The sequence below is a fragment of the Falco naumanni genome, chromosome 1 (genome assembly GCF_017639655.2).
Source record: "Falco naumanni isolate bFalNau1 chromosome 1, bFalNau1.pat, whole genome shotgun sequence".
Classification (NCBI taxonomy): Eukaryota; Metazoa; Chordata; class Aves; order Falconiformes; family Falconidae; genus Falco; species Falco naumanni.
The window spans coordinates 110,208,446-110,234,319 of record NC_054054.1 but is presented as its reverse complement, the minus strand read 5'-3'; the positions used below and the strand labels follow the sequence as shown (position 1 = coordinate 110,234,319).

Here is a 25,874-nt window from a genome sequence, read left to right as displayed (position 1 = left end):
TAGTTTTTAACATGATGTAACCAAGGAATAAAATAATTTTACAGCTCCTGCATATGTTTTGTCCACACATCTTTTGGTTCTCTGCTACAGATCTAAGAATATATTTTCCTTTTCGTGCAATTAGATATTGTGTTCTTTTGGAGGTCCTTTTGTAAGTCTTCACAGTCAGCTTTAGTTTTGACTGGCCCAAGTAGTTTTATCAACTTCAAATAGCCTTTTGTTTAAATAAAATTAAAAGTTCATCCTTTGTCCCTTTCTCCAGAAGATGTTGCGCAACACAGACTCAGTTCAGGTATTTCCTTTTCCACTTAATTTCCCTCTGTTATGAAAACTCTCCTGCCTCATAATTGCTTTCTTGTTCGCAAGAAGGTATTTTGCCACAGCATGATTGTTTTGGGGTTTTTTTAAGGGGTTTTGGTTAACAACCTTTGTAATACTGTTATTTAATGTCCATCGAAGCAAATTCAAGATGGAGAAAATTCTTGTTCATTGCATATTCTGCACTGTAGCTGCTTTCATATGCGTTCCCAGTCCTTAATATTTCTTGTGTCCTTTGGAAATCCAGATACCTCAAGTCCATCACCACTTACTAGCAGGATGCAAGCTGTGGTGTTCCTGCCTATGTAACTGATGGAAAACAAACCCGCTTTCTTCATCTGGGTTTGTGGTCCGTTTTTCCACTCGTTTGCCATGTATACTTTGAATCCCAAAGAAAATACTGATTTACGTAATGGTTAAATATTCCCTTTTCTTTGAAAAACTCTATGCTACCTCTCGGTTTTTTTTCTGTTCTGTGATTTTTATTATTGCTTAGAGAAAATAACATGTTGTTGACAGTTAAAGACCTGCCCGTGTGCTTCAATGTAGTTACACCGATCCTCCTTACCTTAGCCCAGCTGCACACTGCTGCTGAGTCTGGTGGAATGGGAGCTCCTGTCCATGGGAGAGTGGAATGAGCAAGAGACTCCCGTCACAAATTTATGAATAATAGGCCTTCTTGACTGTAGGCATACAGAGAGGTCACAACCCTTGCTTCAGCCAACGGCAGTGGAAACTGTAAATGTAGCTTCCTGGTGTACTGCCTGCAGACTTCTTTTGTGATAAGCTTCTGTGCAGCCATTGATGCTTTGTGTAGCAAACCAGTAATACTTCGCTTTATTTTAATAGGATGAATAAATAGAGAATCTAGGTGTAAAGTGTATAATTATTTCTAGTTAATAGTAGATTATTTGAGCATGTCTCTATCTAAAAAAAAATAGAGATTGATTGTGTTCAATTCACATGCAGTTATATTGCTAATTCATGCCACTGTGTATATTTTCTAAAACAACTCCTGTATCAGTAAGTTAGTATTTTCTCTTAGGCATATTTTTACTTCCTAAGCTTCTTTTGTCTCTATTAATATTCTGCAGGTACTTGTCAGTGAGGACTCTGATAGTGATGGTATCGTGGCTCACTTCCCTGCACATGAAAAACCTATTTGCTGCATGGCTTTTAACCCCAGTGGTAAGTTATTTTACTGTTTTAATGTGATAATTGTAAACAAGATGAAGACAGTAGAATGTCATAGGTATGTGTTCCATTGCTTTGGAGGAATTGCAGGTACCGTTCTAACACATGCAGGTATCTCCTCGCTGCTGCTAGGGCTTTTGACCTGCTCTGTTGAGTGTTGACTGTGCTGTACGCTGGTTAATTTGGTTTCTCTGGAAATGTCAAAATTAAGCTATGTGAGAAGACTGTCTGCCACTTTGAATGTAGCAGAAGTATTAAGGAATTATCTTCTCTTGGGTATCCTGCCAGCCAGGTATCCAGGTGTTCTGATACGCGGGTATCCAGAGGATCAGCACATGTATTAAGTTGTACTCCTCCATAAATGAAAATAAAATTAATCATTTCACTGGCACTGCTTCTTAAGGTAACTTACACTGCCATTATGTGTTTTATTGATGAAGAATTTGTGATTCTACCCTCTTTCCTGAGTGAAATCAACTATAATATGAAAATACTTTTAATAAACTCCTCAAAGTACCTATTTCTCTCCTTTCTCTTGATGAATGAACAATGACCGTGGCAGCAGAGGTAACTACGAATCTTGTCTCCTAATAAATCTTATCTTGACAATTAACATGTCTATGATTCTACTTATGGGCAGGGAAAAAAAAAAGTTTTGGTTAATTGCAGTAGTAATCAATGAAACAGCCAGAGAATCAACAGCTTCTACTTGCCTAAATCAACAGTTTCTAAAATATGGCCATGAAGATCCTGAGGATGAAGTCACATTTTAAAGAATAAAACTAAATGTGTGTCACTTATGTTTTCACTTTTACTGACCAGTTGGTCTTATTCTGACATCCCATCTGTTCTGTCAGAACTCTTTAATAGCGGTGCACAGTTCACAGCATTTTCACTGAGGTTTTGACATAAAAAACTGTATTCTCATCTGGCTGAACTTTCTTCTGATACTTAAAGAGATTTTTCTGTGGAACTTTATGTATTTGACGGAGAATCAGCTATGCAGATTCCAGAACAGTAATATTTTTGCTTTGTACTCTGGTAGAAAGGTAATACCTAGAGTTGAGCAGTGCTAATTAAGTGAAATAAATACAGCTGCTTAACTTAGAGTGCTTTATAGATACTAATTAAATGTCTCCTTAAGACAATTTTTATGATTGTACAGATTTAAGGAAAACGGAATGTTTATGCAAGACCCAATTATCTTGTTATTTTTTTAAATTGAAGGGTATATTTGCATATTATTGACTTACTCCTATTATAATTAAGCTCTTTTGGTTTGCTCAGGTACTAACATTACAATCCTTTGTATATGATATAGCTGACTGTTACCTTAGATCTAATGGTGCAGTAAGATACTTAATGGCAAAATGCTTTTTTCTAATTGCTGTTATTTTTGACTGATTACAAATTATATATGTTATGAGATATTTGCAGGAGGGATGACTCACAGCAAGGTATTGAATCATACCGCATGTTCTGGGTACAGCAGTATCAAAACAGTTGAAAACTCTTACCTCAGCTGCCTACACTCTGAAAGCAGCACTTAACGCAGGACTCTCTATTCTTTATTTAACATCAAGGCAGAATTTTGTTTGAAGCCAGCGTTGTTAGTAACATCATCTTAATCCATTATATAGTGGTATTTTGCCAATTAAACTGATCTCATTACTAAGCAGAACAAAACAAGAGGCGGCTTTTGATACTGTCTTCATCTATTGGCTGGTTGTAGTGAAAAAACACTTATAATTTCAAGCAGTGTATGTGATGCTGCACGGCAGCATAGCAACTACAGACTTATGCTGTAAAGGCAAACAGGGAACACTGATCTGTTTCAGTGTACTATTTTATTTTCTATGACTGATTAAATAGCTTAATTTCATCATGTCTTATCCCAAGAGCCCCTGAGCTCCACAGGTATTCAGGTCTGTAAAAACTTACAGGATTATGTTTGAAAAAAATCTAAACCAAAGCCACCACTACACTGGAAACCACTGAGGGTCAATGGATATGGAAGATGGTTATATATGAGTTTTGTGTAGTAAACCAGTAGAACAGTGCCGCAGCCACTTTAAGCTGTATTTTAAAGGTATTGGTTGCCAGTAGGATACCTGTTTTGTTTGTTTGTTTTTCCTTTTCATGTTTTCTTACTGAAGAAGGAGCTTTCTAGAGATAAGTTAATTGTGATAAATAATAGTGCAGAATTTATGGATATCATTGTGAAAACAGCTCCTGGTAATACATTGCTTCAATATAATATTATCAGAAAACAATCCAGTGGGAAGGAGAGAGACTCACTAATTGTCAGTAAATGACAGGCATATTTTTTTCCCTAATCTTTCTTTTTGAAACCAAGAAGAAATCCTTTACTGCACTTATACTGTCCAAGATATGTTACTGTGGGCCTGATTGAAAGTCTTGCAATGGCAAGACTCTGGCTGATAAGGTGTGTGTCTTTTGTTTGTTTGTCTTGCTTTGGTTTTGAGGCTTTGAGGTTTTTTTTGTTTTTTCCTCCCAGTATGTTAAATAATCTCTGTGAAGTTCTGAGCTGGGTTCGTTGACGAGGAGAGCTTGCTGTATGCATGCTCTTTTTACCTTAGCTGCATTACAAAGCAAAATCGTGCAAGAACAAGCAGAGGTGTCTCTGCATAGCATTTCATTGTGCTGTATAGACATTTCTATAGTAACTTTTGCTGGCTTTTAGGTCTACCTTGTGTTTAAATTTAAGGCAAATCTGTTGAAGTTTTTTCTGGTTTTGAGGTATTCAAAGAAAGAAGAAACAACATATAGTTGGGGTTTTTTTAGGTTTGTTTTTTTTTTTTTTTGTATTACATGTATAGATGCTCTGAAAATCTGGTTGAATAATAAAATAACAACCTTGAAATATCATTTCTGAGTATGCTTAGGGGGCACTATAGCTGGTTTTTTTTTTTTTTAATGCTGCCTAGCATGTCCCTCTATACCTCTTCCAGACCCTTATGTTAATAAAAGCTTGCCTGAGTCAGTTGATTTTAGGGAGACTGTAAAAGTCTTAGTCAGAGACATATAGCAAATCATGTTTAACATTAGAAAAGGGGAAAAAAAAAACCAAACAAACCACCAACCATAAAGGAGAAAAATTGCAGTTCCTGGTAGTTTAGGTTTTCTCTGTTTTTTTTCCTGTGCACATCAAATTTTAGTTTTCAAAAAAAGTTGTGATGGTTTACTATGGGGAGTGGGTTGCTGGGTTTTTCTGGGGAATGGAGGGAAGGGGAGGGTTTGTACTGCAGCTGAAAATTTGTGGCCAGGCATCTCATCCGCAAAATCCCTTAGTCCTATGGAATTTCTAAAAGTCAGGACCCTGCATATATTGTTACTGCCTCTCTGCTTAACATTTTTCATTTTAATAGGTAAGATATGTAGTAGTTCAATAAAAGTGAAAAAGAACTGGTCCTCCTTTGCCATTTGTTGCTGATTGAATCTTTGGGAAACAGACATGAAATGCTAACTGGGTCCTTATTCTGGTGGTAAAAATAAAAATTATGATGTGAGTTTCCTTAATCTGTTCTCTTTGCCAATTGTGTTGTCAGCTTTGGTGGCAGAGTTTCTGCTGGCCAGTGGGCACACTTCCTGTATAACATTCTTGTTCTGTTTCTGGAAGTGTGCTTAGTACATCCAATTCCAAGTTTCAAGTTCAGGTGACTTGGCATGCTGCTTGTTTTCTTTTTTTCTTTTTTAATTGCTAGAATATGAGTATTTAATGTATACTTTTCTTCCACAGGAAACTGACACAGTTTATCTATATGCTTTATTATATGTCAAAATAGTGATTTATTTATATAATGCCATATATGCCAGGGATTGCTTTTGTGACTTATGTGAAGATAAGGTCCCTCTTTTGAAGCACTCGTGTTTTGATATTTTTAGACATCCATCCAATATTGAATAAATCAAATAAATATTAATAATTTAGCATTGTCAAGTGCCATGGATGAGGTGCTGTCTATTAACAGGAAGAAGGGGTCTGATTTTGCAGTATATTCGTTTAGTAAGTAATGCATACACATGGTATTTATTTATTTTTTACCACAGCCCCTTCCCAAGAAGGGACGCTTGCACCACAGTATGTGGCAAGGATACTTGCATGTAAGAGGAAGGAGCTGTGGGGCCCTGGGGCAGGTGATGACCAGAACTGGGCTCTTGCCAGCAGAGTAATTGGTGCAGCTAGGAAATGGCCAGCAAGCCAGATGAATTTTGCAGGGAGACGTGGCTGACAGACCGTAGGCTGGGTGCTGCAGATACACAGAGTCTTGCGAAGGGCAGTCACTGACTGTATTTTGATCCTAGCACTGTTTTGTAGTTGACTGGGAGAATAATAATAATATTTTTTCAACCTAATCGAGAAGGATCCATGGTCGAAGAAGAAAATCACATCTTTTAGGCGTACAGAAACATTTGTGAGGGAAATGAGCTGCATTCTGAGAATGGTTCGTTCATATTTGAACGCCCATCTGATCCTCTGTGCGAAGCAGCTGCTGCAGACAGTCAAGAGCGCCATGTCCACTCCTTCATTTCTCAATAAAGGAAGGCAGCTTCTAACTTTCAGGGAGACTTCAAGCCTTTTAATAAAACTTTTCAAGATGATAATAAATAGTAAAAGGAAGTGAAGTAATATACTAATAGACTGGGGACTTTATTAATGTATCTGTGGCATGTATATTGATGCAGTGGAAACAAGAGGCTTATATTTACAAAGAGACTCGAAGAACAGTTACTTTAATTCACTTCTTAAATGAAAATCACATTACGCTTTAGTGTGGATGATTTTACATAGTGTTAACATACCCTTGATTTATCTTAGCTTGAATATTCAGTTTTGGATGAATTGAAGGCCAATTTACTGTGGACAGACTGTCCAGACAAAAATTTACTGCTGTTACTAATTCACAATAGGTAATTCAGATCAATTGCTCAGACTGCATCTGTGTAGATATGCTCCCAGACTTGCGCATCATATTTTTTCCTGGTTATATATCTTTTTCTGAAGAAAATCTTGATGCCTTTTTGTTTGGTCCAGGAACAAAGCCTGTCTTTACAGGATTACAGTCTATATACCTTGACCACACAAGAATAATCTCGGGTGTTGTTAGCTACGTTGAGTTGCAGGTAATTTCACCTGCATAATTTCCTTTTTTTTGATGAACATAAGTGCTCTGTTACCATGGCTTACAGGACAATGTAGCCTTCCACCATTTCTTGGAATGGTGATTTGACTTTTTCCAGGCTATAAATGTAAGACATTTAGAAATGTCAGTTGTGTACAACCAGTAGCAATTGTACAACAGTCACCATTGTCTGTTACACATTGTTACACAGCAGTATTAACGCTGTGGTCTGTGTTTATTATGGTTGAGTTTTTACCATAATTAAACTACAGCCTGGATAAAAAATTTTGGTAAATATTTCCTTGGTTACCAAGTTGGTTTTTTGTCAGTGCAACATTATGCAAGACTTTGTCATTAGGAGATTTTAAACTTTTATATGTATATAGTATTTATTTTTATATATTTAGAAATTAACTTACATAATAGAAAATCCAGGTACAAACCATTTGCAGAATGTTACAGTTGTCACGGTATCACAAAAGAATCCTATCTGCTATGTACTGTAATAGACAAGAGCTTATTCTGCCAACTCTGAATGAAGGTGCCCTGGACTAAATTTTGGTCCTTCCCGAAAGGAAGGAATACACCATAGGGGGTTACTTAAATTAAGATGTTTACAGAAAAGCCTCCAAGCTTTAAACATGTTGATGATAGTCTGCCAGGAATTGTAAGTGTATGCCAGGTCTGAAATGGGGAGAGGAAGGGAAGGGATTAAATGTTACCAATTAGAATTGGTTGCTCGATGGTAAACTGGATTAGTTTAAACTAGAGAGTGTCTAGACTGGAGACTGAAGGAACCATACAAACATCCTCGTTTTTCATTATGTTGTATTAGACGCTGTGATTTAGAAAGGAGGAAAAAACCTCACCAATTCTGATGTCAGCCGTAGTCCATTAAAACTAATTCACTTTGTTCCCTCTTCCATCGTAGGCACAGAGATGATTGCTAGTCACTGTTGTTAAAAGCAATAAATACACTGGGCTACACAGACCTCTGGCATGATCTGTTATGGAAATTTCTGTGTACGGCTTCATTCAAATGTTTTGGTTTATTGCTATTCCTTTTAATATTGGTCCAAGGTATTCACTGTTTTACTTTCATGTAAGGTCCTGGGACTGGAGCAGAGTTGTGGATGCGAATATCCTGAATTGAGACGGCACTGAGAACTGAGGCTTCAGTGTGATTTGGGAGGCATTAGGTCTGCTGCATTTTTTTTTTTTTTTTGTAAGACGTTTCAATATAGAGCCCTAAGGGTATATATAATATTTGGAAGTTGGATTTCCACATGTTTAAAAGGAATTTTTATTTTTTAATGGAAATATGCTACCCCTCCCACCCACCCCAAAAGAAACAAAGTGTTTAGTTTCGGAGAGCTGTGGGGTGCTATTTCTTATCTTTTTATATACCAAACCTGGAAACTGAGAAGAGGAGGATGTTACATATTTGAAAAACACACCAATGTGCTGTATTTTTTTGCAAAATGCAATTACCTATTTTTTCCTCCACACTCAAGGAATATATTCCAAAATAAATTGGAAATTCTGGCTTTCTCACTACCCTAACTTTTAATCATCTGATTCTTTATTTATATCTACAGTTCTAAAAGGATGTGGCCTGTTTCCCTTTTCTGAATGGATTTTTTTCAAGTATGTTCAGGTTCCTGTTTCCCTATCTAGTTAGTATTTATAATCCTGTGCATTCTGGAAAGGTATTTTCATTGATTGTTATAAAGACATATTAAAAAATAATGTATTTTTTTTAAGATGTATGAATAAGTTTTGGGAGGTCCGTAGAACAGCATAAGCTTTATGTTTCACTCCTCTATATCTAGTTCTTCCATGTGATTTTGTAATGCATTTCTAAATAGTTTCTCGAGGCATCGTTTCTAAAACATTAATCTTCTGCTCACTGGATATATTTAAATGAGCTCTGGACTGACACACATACAAACATGTATTATACATACACAAAAATATTCGGTTCCTCTTGTGTGTCAGGAAGATTATGGAAAAATTATACAAATGCTATCCGCTGCTGGTATGTGTTCTAATGAGAAACCACCGGCAAATAGTTATCCATTGTTTGCAGACCGCATCTCAAAGGAAAAGTTAAAAATACAGTAAAATTTACATGACGGAATAACACTGCAAAATGAACTCAAAAGAAAATACGGCTTGGTTGACTAGCTGGCATGCAAGCTGTGGTGTATGGCTTCTATTCATAGAAGTGAAATTAAAGGATGCAGTTAAACACAGTTGTGAAACGTCCAGTCCAACAGCTGCATTGAGTTTGTTTTTCAATTTCTAGTTGCCTTTCTTGTTTATTAGCTGTGACTCTGAGGTCAGAATTAAAACAAATATTTTAATGGCAGCATTTATGATGTTGGCAGGGAGCGCTATGGCTTAGTCCTGCAAGTTGGACAAGACTCGATCTGGGTGGTGTGAGGTAGTCCCTCCAGACTTGAAACGGAGTCACGATTGGTGAGACTTTTCAAAGTATAATGTCTGTAAATCACACAACTGATAAGCATCCTGGAATTTGCTTTTTAGTTCTTTTAGGAAACTGGACATGCTTAAAGGATTTTAGTTTTAGGAGGCGAGAAGGGAGGATGCTTTTATAGATTTTTACCATGTTAAAAACTAACAGGATTCCACTCTTCATTTTGACAGATCTAAGGTATAAAGGCCTTTATGAACTGTGATAATTAAAACCAACTTGTGTGTAAATTATACACATCTATTCATACTATAGAAATTGTTATACGTGCTTTTAAGAGTAATTTTAGAGTCTTTGGGGCTATAGTTTTATTTCAGTAAATTGTCTTTACTTCACCACATGTAAAAGCAAATTATAGATGTTTTATTTGTGCTAAAGCTGAATATTAGTTGCTAAATACGTTGTTGTCCACACTTGTGTGAGTTCAGTACTGCCATAGATAATACCATAAAAATAGAATCCATAGGGAAGGAAATAAGATCAGTGTTTCAGAAATCAGTTCCAGACAGATAGGTTTTTACCTTATATTTACTATTTCTGTTCGCCAAATTTCATGATAAACTTTAAGTTTCCCCTCCACCCTCTAGGAAAAGAGACAATGTTACAGACACACCAAGCTTAATTAAGTTTTCTGAACAGTGAAGCTAAAAGTATCAATTTTTTTTTAATTTTAACTTTTTATTTAAATGTGGAATGTATATATTTTTAATATATAAACATTTCTCACTACGATTTTGAAGAAGGTAAAATATAAATTATTTGGATTTCAAGAGTTACATAGATCAAGGGTTTAATACAGATTACACAACAGCAGAAGATACAGAATTTCAGCAACAGACCTGGATGTAACTAATGACCCTTTCTTTTAATTCTGCCTGTACCTTTTTTTTTTTTTTTTTTTTAGGGTAAAAGGTATTGCCGACAGTAGTATCTTTTGCCTACAAAATGTAGCTCCTGTGGGACAGAAATTTTGAAAATATTAGCTGAAAAAGGAACTTACTTTGCATTATTTGGAGTCAGTGTTGTAGCTGACATACATTCTGTTTATTTGGTGTGGTTTAGGGTCATAAAACGAGGATTTTCTAGGATTTATAGAAATATGAAGCACAAGGATGAATATTCTTTTTTAGGTTGAGTTATTGATTGGACTAGATTTGAGACAACAAATAAATACGTGTTTTACCCAAGGGAAGCCTCGTTCTAGAGATACTGAAAGAGAAAAGGAAGTTGAATTGTGTATCAAGGTGTAACTAACAAATCACAATTTTTACTTTCCATGTTTGAGATTTTGATTCCAATAAAAACAGTGAAGATAATGATATAATCAAATTTTTAAACAGAAATAATGTATTTTGTGATTGTAAAACTTCTGATTGACTAAGGAAGTGCTTTCTAGTTAAGGAGATTTTTGTCACTCAAACTTAGATGTTTGTCAACGTGAAAGTTTTTACCTGACAAATGTGTGACCAAACTTCACGTTTTCCTTTCCTTTCATCTCTAGGAGAATTTTTTATAATCAATAATAGGTATTACAATTAAAACAAAAATTTACCCTACATTAAAATTACTGATCACTGCACACGTTAATCATGTGTTTTGGCAAGCTTTTTGTATGATATATGGATGATAGCTGTGGTTTATAGCTTAAATTTTAGATGGTTGGTGACAGTTTTAATGAACACTTTAAAGTCTTATTCATTTTATTGTCTCTAACATAATTTCATTCTGTGCAGTTCACTAGTTAATGGATAGTCTGTTCATTTATCTAGTGCATGGGTCAATAAGTTTCTTTCTCCTCTCCCTGTAGAGGGGAGGGTGGGCCAGATCCTCTCTAGCTTGCAAAGGAAGGTATGTTTTATATGACTTGCTCTCCCTGACATACACGTTGTGGGATCACAGCTTTAACAGCAGTCCCACAAATGAAGGGTACTGCAGGAATGCACGCAGGCAGCGTGTGCTGTGTGTGCTGCATATCTGCTGCCTTCTCTCCCAGGCAACACTAGCTTCTTTTTTTTTAATATATATATATATATATATGTTATTTTTTTTAATAATGCTAGCTTCATAAGACAGAAGGGAAGCTACAGCCTGCCTGTATTTTACACTGGTCTACACCTTGGCATATGCTGCCACAGGAGAATTTCCTATGAAAATTAGGTAGAAATGCCGTTTGTTGCCTGTCACAGTTAATGCATACATTTCAGTGGTGTAAGTTGTCTCAGTCAGGATTGTGGCAGAGTCAGTGGCGGTGAGGCAAGAAGAGAATGTGCTGTATAAAACTGAGAAATCTCCGTGCTTTCTGGCTGCTGGATTCGTGCAGCAGTGCTGTAAGTGGGTGTTAGGGTGAATAACCTCTGTGTCTGAAGTAAAATCCCCCCCCGCCTCCAGTTGAACTCTGGTAGGATTTTTCCAGGCGGTACGCTGAGTTTCTGCCAGGTTGCTGAGATACTTACTTCTCAGCCCTTATAGAAATTTGAGACAGTTAATTTTTGTTTTTAAAGCTGGCACCATTCCTTATGAACATTTAGCAGGGTGCCAGCTATCCACTGTGGCGACTAATCACACGGCTGTATTTCCTCTGATTTTATGTATTCTTCTCTGCAGTTGAATTGGGATAGTCTTATACAAGGAAAGGACAATTTCTGGCTTACCCTGAGAAACAGAACCAGGCTATCCATTGCTGAAGATAAACTATATAAATCAGACCTTCACAGGACTAACATACTTATCTGGTGTTTTTAACTTTTACACAGAAAGTTACTTTGCAAGCTTTGTACCGATTACTGTAATGCTTTTTGGTCACAAGGTCTTAAGGATGCATTTGTGCAAATAAGGGGAACATGAAAACACGTATATATTATTATATATTACCCCTAAATTTTAGATACCTCCACTAAATCTGGGGTTCAAATACCAATTTTGATTTTGGAGGTTGCTGAGGCATCTGTTACTGTTCTGTCCATCTTCAGTGGGAACTGCAGTGCTGCTGTTCCTCTGTAGTTCCACTTTCTGTAGAAGCCTCAAGTTATGCAAACTTAATGTAGCAAATAATTTTGGAGGTTAGGTTGAAGTACCGAGGCAAGCAGCACGGGAAATTGGCTTTAGGTCTTAATTTCTCTTTTTCTGTGATTAATCAATTATCTGTGATAATTGGCTGTGCAGAATCTGAACTGGCCACAGCCTTCTGTTCTCCATACGCGGTCTCTGATGCCTGTCCTGCCGAGGTTTCCCAAGGAGGTAGTCCAGGCGCTATGGACGGTGTGGTTCTAGCAGGCTGCTGTTCAGAGGCATGTGCCTTCTCCTTTCTCTCTTCTGTGGTGTATTTGGCACAGCCTTTGACATGAATTCCTTGAAAAAGTCATAGTTGCATAGTAACTGTAATAGTACAAGCCAGTAACTTATTACAGGACCTCCCAGTTTCCCATTTTCACTTTTGCTCTGAGCTGGGACTAGCCGGTTTGGTCTTGGACTACAGCATTAGACACTGCTGACGAGCAGCAGAGCCATCCTTTCTTTGCTTTTACTCCTTGTTACTGGGAGCATACCTGCAAGTGTACCTATTGTATTTGTTTTGGGAATCGGGTTAAGAGTAGAAGTTTGCACGTCTATTTGAAGTTTGTTTAAATCTTATTCCTTACTCTTATTGTGAGGTTTGTACCTTGTTTCTCAGTTAAGCTGGGGAGGGATGACTTCACTGCCAAGAACTATATGTACAAAAAAATCTAGTAGGTGGCTGTGGGTAGCCAGGAAAGATGAGAATTATCCTGTATTTGAATTTTTTTAGAGGCTGTGCTTCAATTGCCAATTTGTTAGGCAAGTAACTAGACTTACAACCTCTGAAAAGGACATTTTGTTACAAAAGCTTAGTGGTGGTCTTCTCTTGGGGCAGTGTTTTTCAATAAAATCTTTCCTCTACACGTCTTAAATGTAGGCTTAGAAGAGTTTGCCAGCTACAGTGTTCTGTCCTGGCGTCTTGCTGTTTTAGAGGGAGCAATAGGTGCAATATTTTTCAGTACAAGCCCTTAAAAACAAAGTATGATAATTAAGTAAAACGTCAGTTGTAGCTAAGTACACCTTCACTTTGGCAGTAGCACCAACTCTTAACTTGGTGGATAGTGGAGGTCCATTCTAATACCTGTCATATGTATAATTTACATACATTGCATAGAGGGGTGTGAATTCATACAGCTACCTTACAAGTTGAGAATAGGATGTGGTTTTGGACCAAGATAGCTTCTACATAAGGCGGGAAAGATACAGGATGTAAGACTTGGTCCTTACGGAGTTAAAGGCAAGGTGGTAAGAAAGATTCCAAAGAAATAGGTTTAGGGAGGAAGAAAGGAGTTCTCAGTGAACAAGAAGGGGGAGACTTTTCAAGCTGTGGTAGTTGGCTGAATGAATGGTGGCATAATTCCAGCAGCGCAAGGGAGAGGGGATAGAAGAGAAGTCTGCAAGCAGTATAGAAAAGAAAGAGCAGAAATCAAAGCTGTGGGTGTGACTTCAACCTGGGTTATTAGAAGAGGACAGGTTAAAAAGAAAGGGTATGTTGAAAATGAACTGTAAGTACTTCAAACTTTTAGCATTAGGGGTTGAGAGTTAATTTTAGGAAAACTGAAGGATTGAGAAGCTGTCACTCACCTAAGGTCATGCAGTAACTCAGTGCTAGAGAAGAATATTACTTAGGATCCCTGATGGTTAATCCATTGCTGGAACCAGTAAATGACATGTCAAATTCAGTTCACTTTTGTACTTTGATTTTGTTGTTGTTTAATTATGGTAAATTTAATGTCAAAGAGAGACATTTTTCAAATAAAGTAATTAGTAAATAGCTAAACAATGGTGCTGTTTTATAAATACCTGGGGTTTTTTTCTTTTCAATATGGTAAATAAATGATCTGCTTTCCAGGAGTGTTACTTCTGCCAGCTTAGCAGCTGAGAGCTGTGAAGTGCAACACATCTAAAATTTTAAATAATTACGCTTCCTTGGCTCCAGAAGAGCTTTTCCATCCATTAATAACAAGAAAATTAATGTTGGACCAGCACTAAAACAGATTAAACTGTGTACCCCTTTGGATGCCTGACTGCACCTTTAACGGACCTGAAATTCCTCTGATTATTTAAATGTTCTATATTGAAATGTGATGGTGGCCTTGAGTTAATAGTTAAAGAGGTTTAAATTGGAATGTCTCTGCAGAAGGTTTTCCCATTGATCAGAGCAAGTGGGCAGAAAAATACCTTATTTGATTGTTGGGAAGCATTGATAGTTCCTCACAGATTAACAGAATATTTTTTTTCCTTTCTATTTTTCCTACCCAAGGTGTACAATCAGACTTTTATTAAACATGTAGATTAGTTAAGGTTTGATGACATCTTTTGCAGTGGCAAGTGCTGTATAAGCTGATTTATTGCAGTACCGATATGGCTGCAACCAGCACCTCGCCTGTGCTTGGACTCTTACAGTGACTGCAGCTTTCTCCTCAAGTTTGCAAGATTAATCTCGTTCTGGAACATCTCCTTCCTGGATATGTCATCTAGAGTAAAATGAGCTGTAATTATTTAAAGACATTTGGTTTTTCTCTGTTTATATTAACAGTTGCTTTTCAACTTGAATTACTGCCTTTGAAGACAAATGTATTAAAATTAATGTAATGGCATCATATTCAATGAATTGCAATTACAAAGATTGTGTGTCTATATCACATATGCTGGGCCAGAAGGTGAGAAATAATTCATGACCTATAGCTTGCTAGCACTGCTTTATGGTTTGTTTGTGAAGGAAGAGTGTCAGTAGTGAATTTTTTTAGCAGCAAAAGTGTAAATAAGTGGAGTGTACAAAGAGAAGAACATCTAGTCTGTTTCAACACAAACTGTGTGTTGAATGACAACAAACAAATGGTCTCATAGTGATTAGCCAGGTTGACATCAATGAGAATGCCCTTTTCATGAAATAATTTCAGTGCTGTTTTCTTCTCTAGTTTTTAATTCAATTTGTGTATGTTCTTTTTTTTTCTTCTTAAATGCTTCCCTGTAGGAAACTGATTTTCATTTTATAGAAATACTTGCCCAAGTCTAGAGCATTTTCTACCTGAATGGTGAAGACTTTTAAGAATTTCCTAAATTTTCAGTATATCTTAATCATTTAAATTCTTTTTTAAATAACTACTACACTTCAGATAGCTATGATTTAGATAAGTATTGTTTAAAAACAGGTTTAAATAAAATCACTCTCTGTTTTCCATGAGTTTAACTCTGGAAGCACACAGAACGTGATTTTGAATCTGAGAAGAGATGCATATGAAATCCTGTAATCAGTGCATCATGTCATTTGGGTGGAAGAAATTTATTTAAAAGAGAGGGCCAGCGTGGTGATTTGCAGTGCATTAACTCTCCTATTTTTAAATTTCAGAAATATAAGTTATCTATAGCTTAAATCCATTGCTACTTCTTAGAAAACTTCTAGATATGTAGGTTTTTTTCTGATCTAAGAGTGTAACCTATTATCTCTAAAGAAATTTTCCCCAAATCAGGATTAAGTAGTAGTTAGTGGCAGAAGTTGCTAGCAGGTTTGAATAGAGCCCATTTCCTCTTTGAGGAGGGAGAGAAGATAGGAAATGTTTCTCTGTCATCATCAAATTGATGTCTTCATGCAAATAAGATACTGGACTGCTGGCAAAGTGTGATTAAGTCATTGTGCTTCATCACCTACCTTTTGCTGCAGACAGAAGTCACATAAATTATTTATTTCCATCTATGTACCAATTATAAGCTCTTTTCATTACTACCAAAAAGTCTTGCTTTGATATGAGGCCTTGAGGAGGATGGTCTTAGGCCTCCTATTTTTTTCCAGTATGTCCTGCTTCTGTAATGTTTATAACGATTTCAGTGATTTTTGTAGTCTCCTATTCCTCACTTCTAAGAGAAAGGAAATATTAGGGTCTTAGTTTCTTTAAGCATTAAAAATGTACAGTTGTCCTAATCTAACATTATCCATGGTTGCCCTCTACGCTACTGCAGAAAGTTTCATGGTTTATTGAAGGATGGTTTCTTAGTTGTTTTTTGGGATCATCTTTTTGTCTAAATTTTAGTCACCTTTTTACAGCAATTTTACATTTTCTTAAAATTTGTCAGGTAAATAAAGTGAATTTTAATATAAAGCTCAACACGTGGGCACACCTGTAAATGTTGTTTATTTGGGTATCCCTGTTTCTGAATATACTCTGTTTGGATGCATGACAGATTTATAATTAAATCTAAAATATATTAAAATTATCAAAGCAGTCATTTAGCACAGCAGGCATTGTTAATGAGTTGTTAGCTTCCTTTCAGATTAAAGATGCAAAAATGGATAAAAAGGGTAGAACTATTTCCTCTCTTTAGTGGCAAAAGCTCTGTAGACTTCAGGGAGGTCAGGATTTTACCCTCTCTGTAACTTTGCTTTATTTTTATTCCAATGAAAAGAGGAAAACATGATAATAGGTTTCAGCGGTGAAAATGTTTACTGCAGTCTCTGCAACTAACAAACCCCAAAAGGCTAACATGGTGTCTATGGATTCCTCTTGGAATTACAAGGAGTGTTAAAAGAAAAAGGGTATCTGTGCCCTTTGATCTTTTGCCCTCATTTACCCAGCTGTCCTCAGTGTGTGTCCTTAAGTTTTGGGAGGGAAAAACCTATCCTGATAAAGTTTTCATATTTATTGGGCCATCAGCTGTAGTCAGACAGTGTTTGAAACTAGTGAATAGATTTTTAATATATAAAGCATACAGCTGAGCCATCTGTTGGACATGGGGAATGTCTGACAGTTTCCATACATACACCCCAAGCTCCAAATATTCAGATTAAATACATAATTGTCCTAAGCATGTAACAGTGTATAGAGATCTCCAAAGCACAGTCATATTTATTCACATAATATTTATTCACAATTTTTTTGTTATTATTTTTTTTTCCTTCTTTTGACTTGCTAGGGGTTTTTTAATATTTATTTTTAAATATTTTTGATATCTTTATTCATGTTTATTTTGTGGTGAATTTTGTTACTTCAATAGATTTTCCTTATTTAGTTACATTTTTTTGAGACCAAATTTTGCAACTGTAGTGTGTGTGTTACACTTGGAAGTGTACATGGGCTTAGTAGCATTCATGTTTGGCTGTATTTTGACTAGCATCAGCCTCAGAGAGGGGTTAAGCGAGTATAAATAAAGCTACTGTTCATAGGTCGGGTCATATGTTTCATAAAACCATGGACCATATAAACTTTGTCACATCTTAACAAGATACGTATGAGACTGGTTTTGTGAGAGAGCTGCAGAGGAATAGAAATCCGTATAATTAGCATGCAGAAGGTAGGAATGCCAAGGAAATGTGTATGGACTGAATCAGGAGCCACTGCAAGTTGGTGTGGTTCTCCTGAGCTCTCTGATCCTGTAATTCGGAAATCTACAAAGCATAATACGAGTGTTGCATGGTATCTATGCTCATTTTTAAAAAATACAATCAGAGAAATTGTTGATATTTTTTGTTGCTGTTCATGTAAATAGTGTATCTGTGCAGTGGCGGTGCTGGTCTCTACATGGCTATGCGTGCATGGAGACGCAAGTTGCATTCCTAAATTAAAGTGTATCGGTATGTTTCCTCCATGCAGATGCATGCCTGCTTTGCTAACGTTTGTGCCCTCCGGTGTTTTTAAAACAAAGCCGATGCAGCTTGAACGTGTCGAGTTGTTGGGTGTGTAATTACAGAATGACAATGTTTTGGAAGGTGGAAAAAACCTTGTGTTGCTCTGAAAGACGGCCTTACTTAAAGTGAAGTTCCTCATGAAGCTGAAACCCAAGGTGAAATTGTGTGTACTTCATTTGTATGCATATAATAAACAACCATGCAATTAGATAGGTGTTATAAATAGGATGTGGTGGAGATGCTTGGGCTACTCAGGTTTCCTAGATTTTATAGCAAGTACCCAACCGAGATGTGCTGCTCTCTAATTCTGCCGTTTGGGCTAACCAGCTGACGCCTAGTTGAAAAGAGTTATGTTCCTACAAGGCCACAGAAGCCCTAGTATTCAGTCTCCGTCTCCTTTGGATTGTGGAGAACTCTGTGTACCATCAGCAACTTCAATCCCACCCTTTAGGCCAACCCTCATCTATCAAACCCGGGCTGAGAGCGAGTGAGAGGAAGCTCCCAGATAAACATACAGCAGCGCCTAAACTCCTAATCACTCTGGGCTTCCGCTTCCAGGCCCTATAATTAGAAGTCCTTCTTTTCCTTGTATTCCCAGTTGACGCAAATGCTTTTTGTGGCTTGGCACCTCATTTAGGGCGTGGGCTTAGTTTATGGCCAGGCCAGAGTCTGGTTTAGTCTTCTGATACTGCATAAATAGCTCTTAACCCACAGTCTACATCTGTACTAGTTTTTCCTTTTATGCGTGTAGTCTCTGTATTTTTTAATGTTACTCTCCTGAAAGAAGCTTATTGTTTCCCAAAGAGAATGCATGGAAAGTAGGAAGCTGTAAATTAGGGCAAATGTATCTGTCAGGCAAAACAAAGCATCAGTAATTATTATTATTTTTTTTTCCACCTAGGATATTTGTTCCTCTTAAACTGTATTTTAATCATCTCCGTGGATTTGAAAAACCACACAGTAAAACAGTCATTAATTTCACCTAGCTGCACCCCACATATTATGGATAAGCAAAATCAGGATTTTTGCAGTGAGATACATACTAAGTAATACCCGCCTTACATATAAATGTCCACTGGGTTCTGTGTATGCAAGACTTTCAATTGATTTCAGATGTTATCTGTTAAACAGGGATTAATGCCAGTTTGAAAAATAAGCAGGAAATCCTTGAGAATTATTCACTTTTCATCTATGATTATTCATACATAAAGTACATCATAAGAGAAAACATTTTGGGCTGAACTTATGACAGCTTTAACCCGTATTTCCGTCTAAACAACTTTTTTGGAAAAACTGTCACAAGGGTCTTTTAGAAAGCTGAGTTGAAGTTTCCTGCACTTGAAAGTGAAAGTGAGGTAACGACCAAGATTCAAGTTCATGTTTCTCTACTGGGATTAGGTATTTCTGCTGGAGTGTTGCAGCAGCCTTTTGTTGCAGGGAGAGATGGAGAGAGACACGGAGTAGCTGAGCTGTAATAATTGAAAACTGTGGCTCTGCAGTGTGAAGCAATGAGAGCTGGAAAATACCACACCAAGCCCCAAGTCAAATGTTCTAAAACACCAGTGATTTATTGTTTGAATAACAGTACTAAGTAAGATATTTCAAAATGCTGTTTTATAAATACACGTTCTTTCACATCTGTGGTATTGTGCTTGGGACCTCTGTGTTGATACAAGTTCTGCAATTATTTATTTGTATTTGAACTGCGAATGCGAGTATGAAAGGTCCTCCTTTGACTTAATGAAAAATAGTTGCTAATGTGAGCGAAGGGCCTGTTTTCCCTCGGCTTTCATCTAAAAAAATGCATTGCTTCCAAACAGTGACAGACAGCAGGATTTTAGATTAGGCATGCAAAATTGCCAAATCAGATACCACCCATCTTTCTATTTTTAAGCCAATTCCTTTCCACCCACAAATGTATTATCTTTCACCTCTGTACTCCTTCTGCGAGTAAGTGAAAACAGGAAAATAAAAAAAAAGAAGCCCAAAAAACATGAAACCTAAGAAAGCTGAAGGCAACGCATGTTAATAGGGAATCAAGAACTATGTACATCATATGGAACTGATCAGACCTGCAGATAGGCAAGCACATTTCATGGCTTCATTTGTTCAGATATGGTGTATGCCATCAAAAGAACAAACGGGTAACACGGTGTGCTTTATGGATTTGTGTGACACATGTTGTAGTGTGTGGTCCCAAAGTGAGCTCTCTAGCAATGCTCTGCTCGGGTTAAGTAGAGATTACAAATTTGGGAAAAAAAATTTTGTGAGGAGAAGGGTGAAATTATATCACGTCTGTGTACTGCGGGGTTTATTGCACCATCCGCAGACACCTGCATTTCTAGCCAATACTGGAAACAAGATCCTGGTTAGCTAAACAGCCGATAGATTTGATGGACAACGCAGCCTGGTAATTCCTGTGTTTGCACTGGCTCATGATGATTACGCAGCTCTCTGTCTCCAGCTTCCAGACAGATTTTTGGCTCATTTAAAATTGGGTTTTTTTACGATCTTCGTTGCGCTGTGCCATGTGATGGGATACACATGAAGAATGCTGTGCTCAGATCTCTGGGTGCATTCAACTGTGCGTATGTATTTATAAAAGACTTCTAGCACTTTGGGGGAAGAAAAAAAAAATCTACGTTTGCTGAAGCTGTCTGCTCAATGTTGAGAGAAACCTTATGTATTCATCTCTTCCAGCTTTTCCTTCTGCAGAGCTCCTTTCTATCTGGAGTAAGAGAGAGCTCAAAGGGACCAAAAGTCGACTCAACTTCTGTATAAAGTTATCTAATGCGTGAGGAGAGGCAAACATGGGACTACAGAAAATAAATCCTTACTGTGTTGAATTAGCTCTTTTGCAATATGCTTTCTCCAGTAATAGTGGCAGCCTCATTCTAGCACACAACCCCCTGTTTGCTTCCAGCTTTCTCCACTGGAAATGCTATATATTATTGAGAGCTGCACACTTCACTAGAAGGGAAGCGATGTTTCAGAACAGAATTAATGCAAATTGTGTGCATAATCCCACACTAAAGACTTGGCTGACTTGCACTTGAGCAACTTTAGCTGTATTTCCTATCAACACAGTCACTACAAATCAAGGAAATTGCCAGTTAAGCCAACATTAACATCCAGACCAACCTCAACTCACATGCCTTACCGCCCAAACATAATACCCAAATGCACTCACAGATTTCTTAGCTCCATAACAAACTCTCTTTCATTTCTAACACTCGGCATCAGAGTCACAGCCTCTAACAGTAAAAGTGTGTCTACTGGAGGGAATCTTGCTGAGGTCAGATTGAAGATTTAGCATTTGGGTGATTTTGAGGAAATGGCTGTGCACAATGTGGGTGGGCTCACACTCTGTCCAAGCTCTACCAGCATCGGTGGGCAAGCTGAGAAGGAAACTCATAGGCAATTTTGTCTCTGGATGCAATTTGGATTTCTCACCGGTCTTGTACCTTGACTGCTGGTGGCCCTCATGGTCTTGAAAGCATTTGTTTACCTTCACAAGATCTTTATTTCCAAAGAGCAAGAGAGGCATACGCCTGTTGGTGCTCACGGGAAGCCTGCGATGATGCTCTGTTATCCTGTGTGGAGGCTCCAGGGCTGGGCGGTGCCTCCCGTGAGCCCAGGCGTGTGTTCACCATCCCGCTTTGGCCTCGGAGAAGGAGGAGGCAGCACTGAGGAGTGGCGTTGGGCCCAGAAGGTCAAGGCTTTGGCTGCTGAAATGTGTCTGTTTGGGCTTAAGGGAAGGGGGATTCCAGGGTTGCCAAGGAGGGAAAACACTCGGGATGCCGATCTAGTGATGTTGTAACGGTGGTTCAGTAGAAAAGTTAATTAAACTTAACCTTTACAAAGAGAGTGTTTCTCTGCTTCTCAGTACGCAAGAGTTGTGTGTGGTTTTTTTCAGTTTAATTCTAAATTTTTGTACATGGCATATGCTAGTGCTTTAATGGAAACTTGTGAGAGCTTTCAGACTTCTACTGTATATATTTGTTTAGCAGCAGTGAGCAGAAGAGGAAAAGATTAATTGTGGAGCCATGCGTAAACAAACTGAGAAAGCGAATACTCTTTTATGACAGAAATAAGATAATCATTTATCCTTTCATTAGGCATCGTATAAAACGTGAAGACCTAAGTTCTTTTCCTGAGGGATGAAATATTTCAGTTGTGCTTTATGTGGAGAATCAACACAACAGAGCCTTGTGGAAATTCCTGCTTTTCTTTAATAGATGGGTACCTTGAAAATTATTTAGAATGCACTTCAATGTAGCTGTTCAACTGCTAAAGTCACTTTGTACTTCATGTTAATTAAATGTTCGAGGATTACTTTGCGTGGTAACTTCTTAAATGTCATTAATAAGCAAGGTAACATGAACATTTGTATACAGAAAAGTAGATCTGAAGTTTGCTTACTGTAGTCCTGAATCCTGCCATGATGCTATACTTTCCTTATATGTATAAAATAATTATTTTTATGGTATAAAAACTTAAACTTTTATGGTAAATTGACTTCAAGTTTGTAAATGTTTAAAAACTGGGTTATGGACTGACAGATAGTGGGAGAAAAAAGTATATAGAAGTTACTGTGATTTTGCTGATCTTCTAATTTAATCATTTCAGTACATCCATCAGTGACCTGTTTTCAATGAAGTTAGTACCTAATTTAATATTTCACTTGAAAGCTCTCAACTCTTATTTGCTGCCTTTCAAGCAATAAATCAGTTTCTTTCATATACATTTATAAGAAAGATGCTTCTTCAGGACTGCTTTCGGTATGGTCTTTTTGGCTGGGTTTTGATAATGTCTCGTCTTCCAAAAATTATTATTGTGGAAACATCTATCTTTTTTATACTGGCTCTTTCCCAGTGAAGAGCGTTTTGGGGTTTCACTCTAACATTCATCACTTCAATGCTTCATATTGGTCACACAAGTTCTCAACTTTAGTTAGTTACCCAGATTTTTCAGTTGGCTTTTGTAGACTTGTATTGTAATACTTAAGTAGTAATACTGTTAATATGGTTTTGGGTGAAGTTCTGATTCATTTTTGTGAAGTGAATCCCTTGCAATTCAGAAATTTTCTGCAACTGTTTCTTTTGTTTCCAGAAACAAAATGTAAGCCAGGCTAGCTTTTTTAGATAGATATTCTTAAGCCTCTTCTTTTGCAGTGATTAATCTCTTGTGCTTTTGTGTTTCTTTTTTCTTTTTCTTTTTTTTACCCAGGGATGTTGCTGGTCACTACTGATACATTAGGCCATGATTTCCATGTTTTTCAAATACTGACACATCCTTGGTCATCATCACAAAGTGCCGTCCATCATTTGTATACCCTTCACAGGGGAGAGACTGAAGCCAAAGTAAGTTAAACTATTTGCTGAAGAATAATCCCCAGGCACCTTATACATTTTGTGTATGTTGGCACTTTAATATTTGTTTCAGCACACAAAGAGCCTTTCTTATGTTATAGCCACAGAAAGGATAAGAGCACAGCATTTAACCTGGACAGTAATAAATTCTTGCCCTTTACAATGAGGTGCTGTCAGATTTATTCGGATATGACACTACCTCCAAAGAGCCCAGGTTATTAGCTGTGTTTGTACTTAACCTTTTCTCATGTAACATGTTAAACATTTGTCTGGTGCCCGTGAAGCAACTGTCAAGGTTTGCTTGCCTTTGATGGTAAAAGCCATAGACAGACAATTAAAGAGTTGAAGAGTTAATCAAAAGGCTTTGATTAACTTTTATTTACACTTTAGCATAGTGGGGGAACCTGTTGGAGACTGTAGTGATACATATTGAACTCCCCATTTTAAAAATCTCACTCTTAAAGAGGGAAGACTAAATTAGGCTATTAGCATAGGGTGAAAAAGCCTTAAACTCTATTTGTAAAAATGTTCACCAAACTGAATTACTGATAAAGTGGAAAAAAGTGAGAGATGACTTTTGCTAGCATCACTCTGGTAGAGGCAGTTACACGTGTTATGCTCAAATCCTTCACTGTGATGCTTTTAGGCATCAGGAGAGCCTCACCTTTCTAGCATTGAGTAACTGTTGAAGAACCTGTTTTAAATACATAAATAAAAATGTCACCACAGGGTAAGAAATGAGTATTGCACTTGCTGATGCAATTACACACTGAAAGCACAGACTTGTGACAGTCTGGCAGATGTAAACTAGTGTGACAGAGAGAAGCCTCAGGCACTGTGATTATGAGCCTGACACTGGAAGCTTTGATTATTATGGTACCATGATTATAGTTCCTTCAAACCATTTTTCTTCCTGTGAGTTGTGCAGTTTCCATTAAGTTTTTTGCCTTACCTTTGTAACAAGTAGAACCTGAAAGCTTGATTTAGTGTAGTAGTGGTTGATAATGTTTTGGTCTGTGCAAAGTTAAATTACTGGTAGTTTAAATACTCTGAAGCTTTGCTGCTACCATTCGGGAAAAGTGTAATTACTGTTACAGGCGGTGGTTTACTATAGGAAGGAATAACCCATCTGGAAAGTGAGAGGAAATTAGGAAAAACTGCCCATGTGGGATAATTATATATAGTGCTTACAAGTAATTTTTATAAATAATATAAAGGGCATTGAGATCTGGGTGTATACATATACTCTGTCATCTTTTTGAGCATGCACTATAATGTGTGTAATGTTTTAGAGTTATTTTTGTTCTGCTTTCATACAAAAAATGGGAAACATCCTATAATCAATATTGAAACCCAAAGCATAGGACTCCAGTCACTAGGAACAAAGATGTTCTTCTGTGGTTTACAGCTGATAATTTTGTTTTTAGGGCATACATTGGAAACCAAACATAACATGTTTTAGAGAATAAACCTTTATTGATACGTGTTTTTTGGGATATAGTATTAACATCTCTGTGAAAGCGTTACATTAAAATTCTCAGAATCAACATAGTAAAGTTTTTTCTGACTTTGCCACATAGTTTTCATTTGGGATGTGAACAGTATAGCTTTTGGAATGGTATAAAATTGAGAAAATTCTAACCAGTCTGAGGCACATTGGTGGATTTCACAACTCCCTTGATAATTATCCAGCAACAATATCGCATTGGTACCCGTGATTCTTAATACACATCTATCATGTAAAATATTTACATAATATGATGGATGGTTTTACTTTTTTATTTTACTTCTTTTTACAATAACAGTGCTTGTAGATGTTCAGTGAGAAGAGTAGTATGTGGTGCTATTCTTTTGTTCCGTAGATTTCGTGTATGAGTAGCATTAGACAAGAATTTTGGAGACACTTCAATTTAAAATTCTCAATGCATATATTCTGAGATACACACTGGAAGACACTGTACCTCCTTTCTTGGTTAGAATAGTATTTCTACATTTGCAACCAGACTTTTTTTCTGTCCCCACTTCCTAGTTTAAAGCTAACTGTGAATCAAGGCCAATGGTCTTAAAGGTCACCTTCTGTACTGGAGCTATAAAAAGTTCTAATTTGTGTTGATGGACATGAGTGATTATCAGTGTCAAAATTTGTTTAGCTAGTACGCATTATAAATTGTTTAAATATCATCATTATGCCCTTGTTATATGTGGTATTTTAAAGTCCATACTGAGATCATCTGCTTTTGTGCTTGAGACTCTGACCGATAGAGCTTCGCCACATATTTCCCAAAATATTGTTCTTTAACAGCCTGATGCATTATTTTTCTTTTCTTGCTTTGTGATCCATGAGCGTGTTTCTTGCAAGTACTTATTGCTGATATTATAATGACCATTTAGTTAATGGACAATGAACTGGTTCATTGGTGATGTGTACAAAAGTTTCACATACTTGTAGGAGTGGCTGTGTGTAAGCTGCTGGACACACAGAAGTGCCCTGTATGGGATCATTGATTCTGCACAAATTGACTGTACATGGTGTACACTGTAAGACCAATTTCTCCAAGAAGTGTAGGATCTGCAGTGTATGCTTTGTGTAATACGTGGCATGCCGATTCCCCTCGGGGAGCAGAAATTTGGAACCATATATATATTGGTGTTCCAAATATTGATGGGTATAT

The 25,874-nt window shown here is 37.1% G+C and overlaps 1 protein-coding gene across 10 annotated transcripts in view; it reads left to right on the top strand.

The window, feature by feature from the left end:
* Positions 1–25,874, top strand: part of BCAS3 (BCAS3 microtubule associated cell migration factor) — a 369,883-nt gene that overhangs the window by 86,479 nt on the left and 257,530 nt on the right. For all 10 annotated transcript variants that reach the window (XM_040618651.1, XM_040618679.1, XM_040618660.1 and 7 more), the window contains exons 13-14: positions 1,413–1,506; positions 23,060–23,193. In XM_040618651.1, the coding sequence (XP_040474585.1) occupies positions 1,413–1,506; positions 23,060–23,193 (228 nt within the window). The remainder of the gene's footprint in view (positions 1–1,412; positions 1,507–23,059; positions 23,194–25,874) is intronic.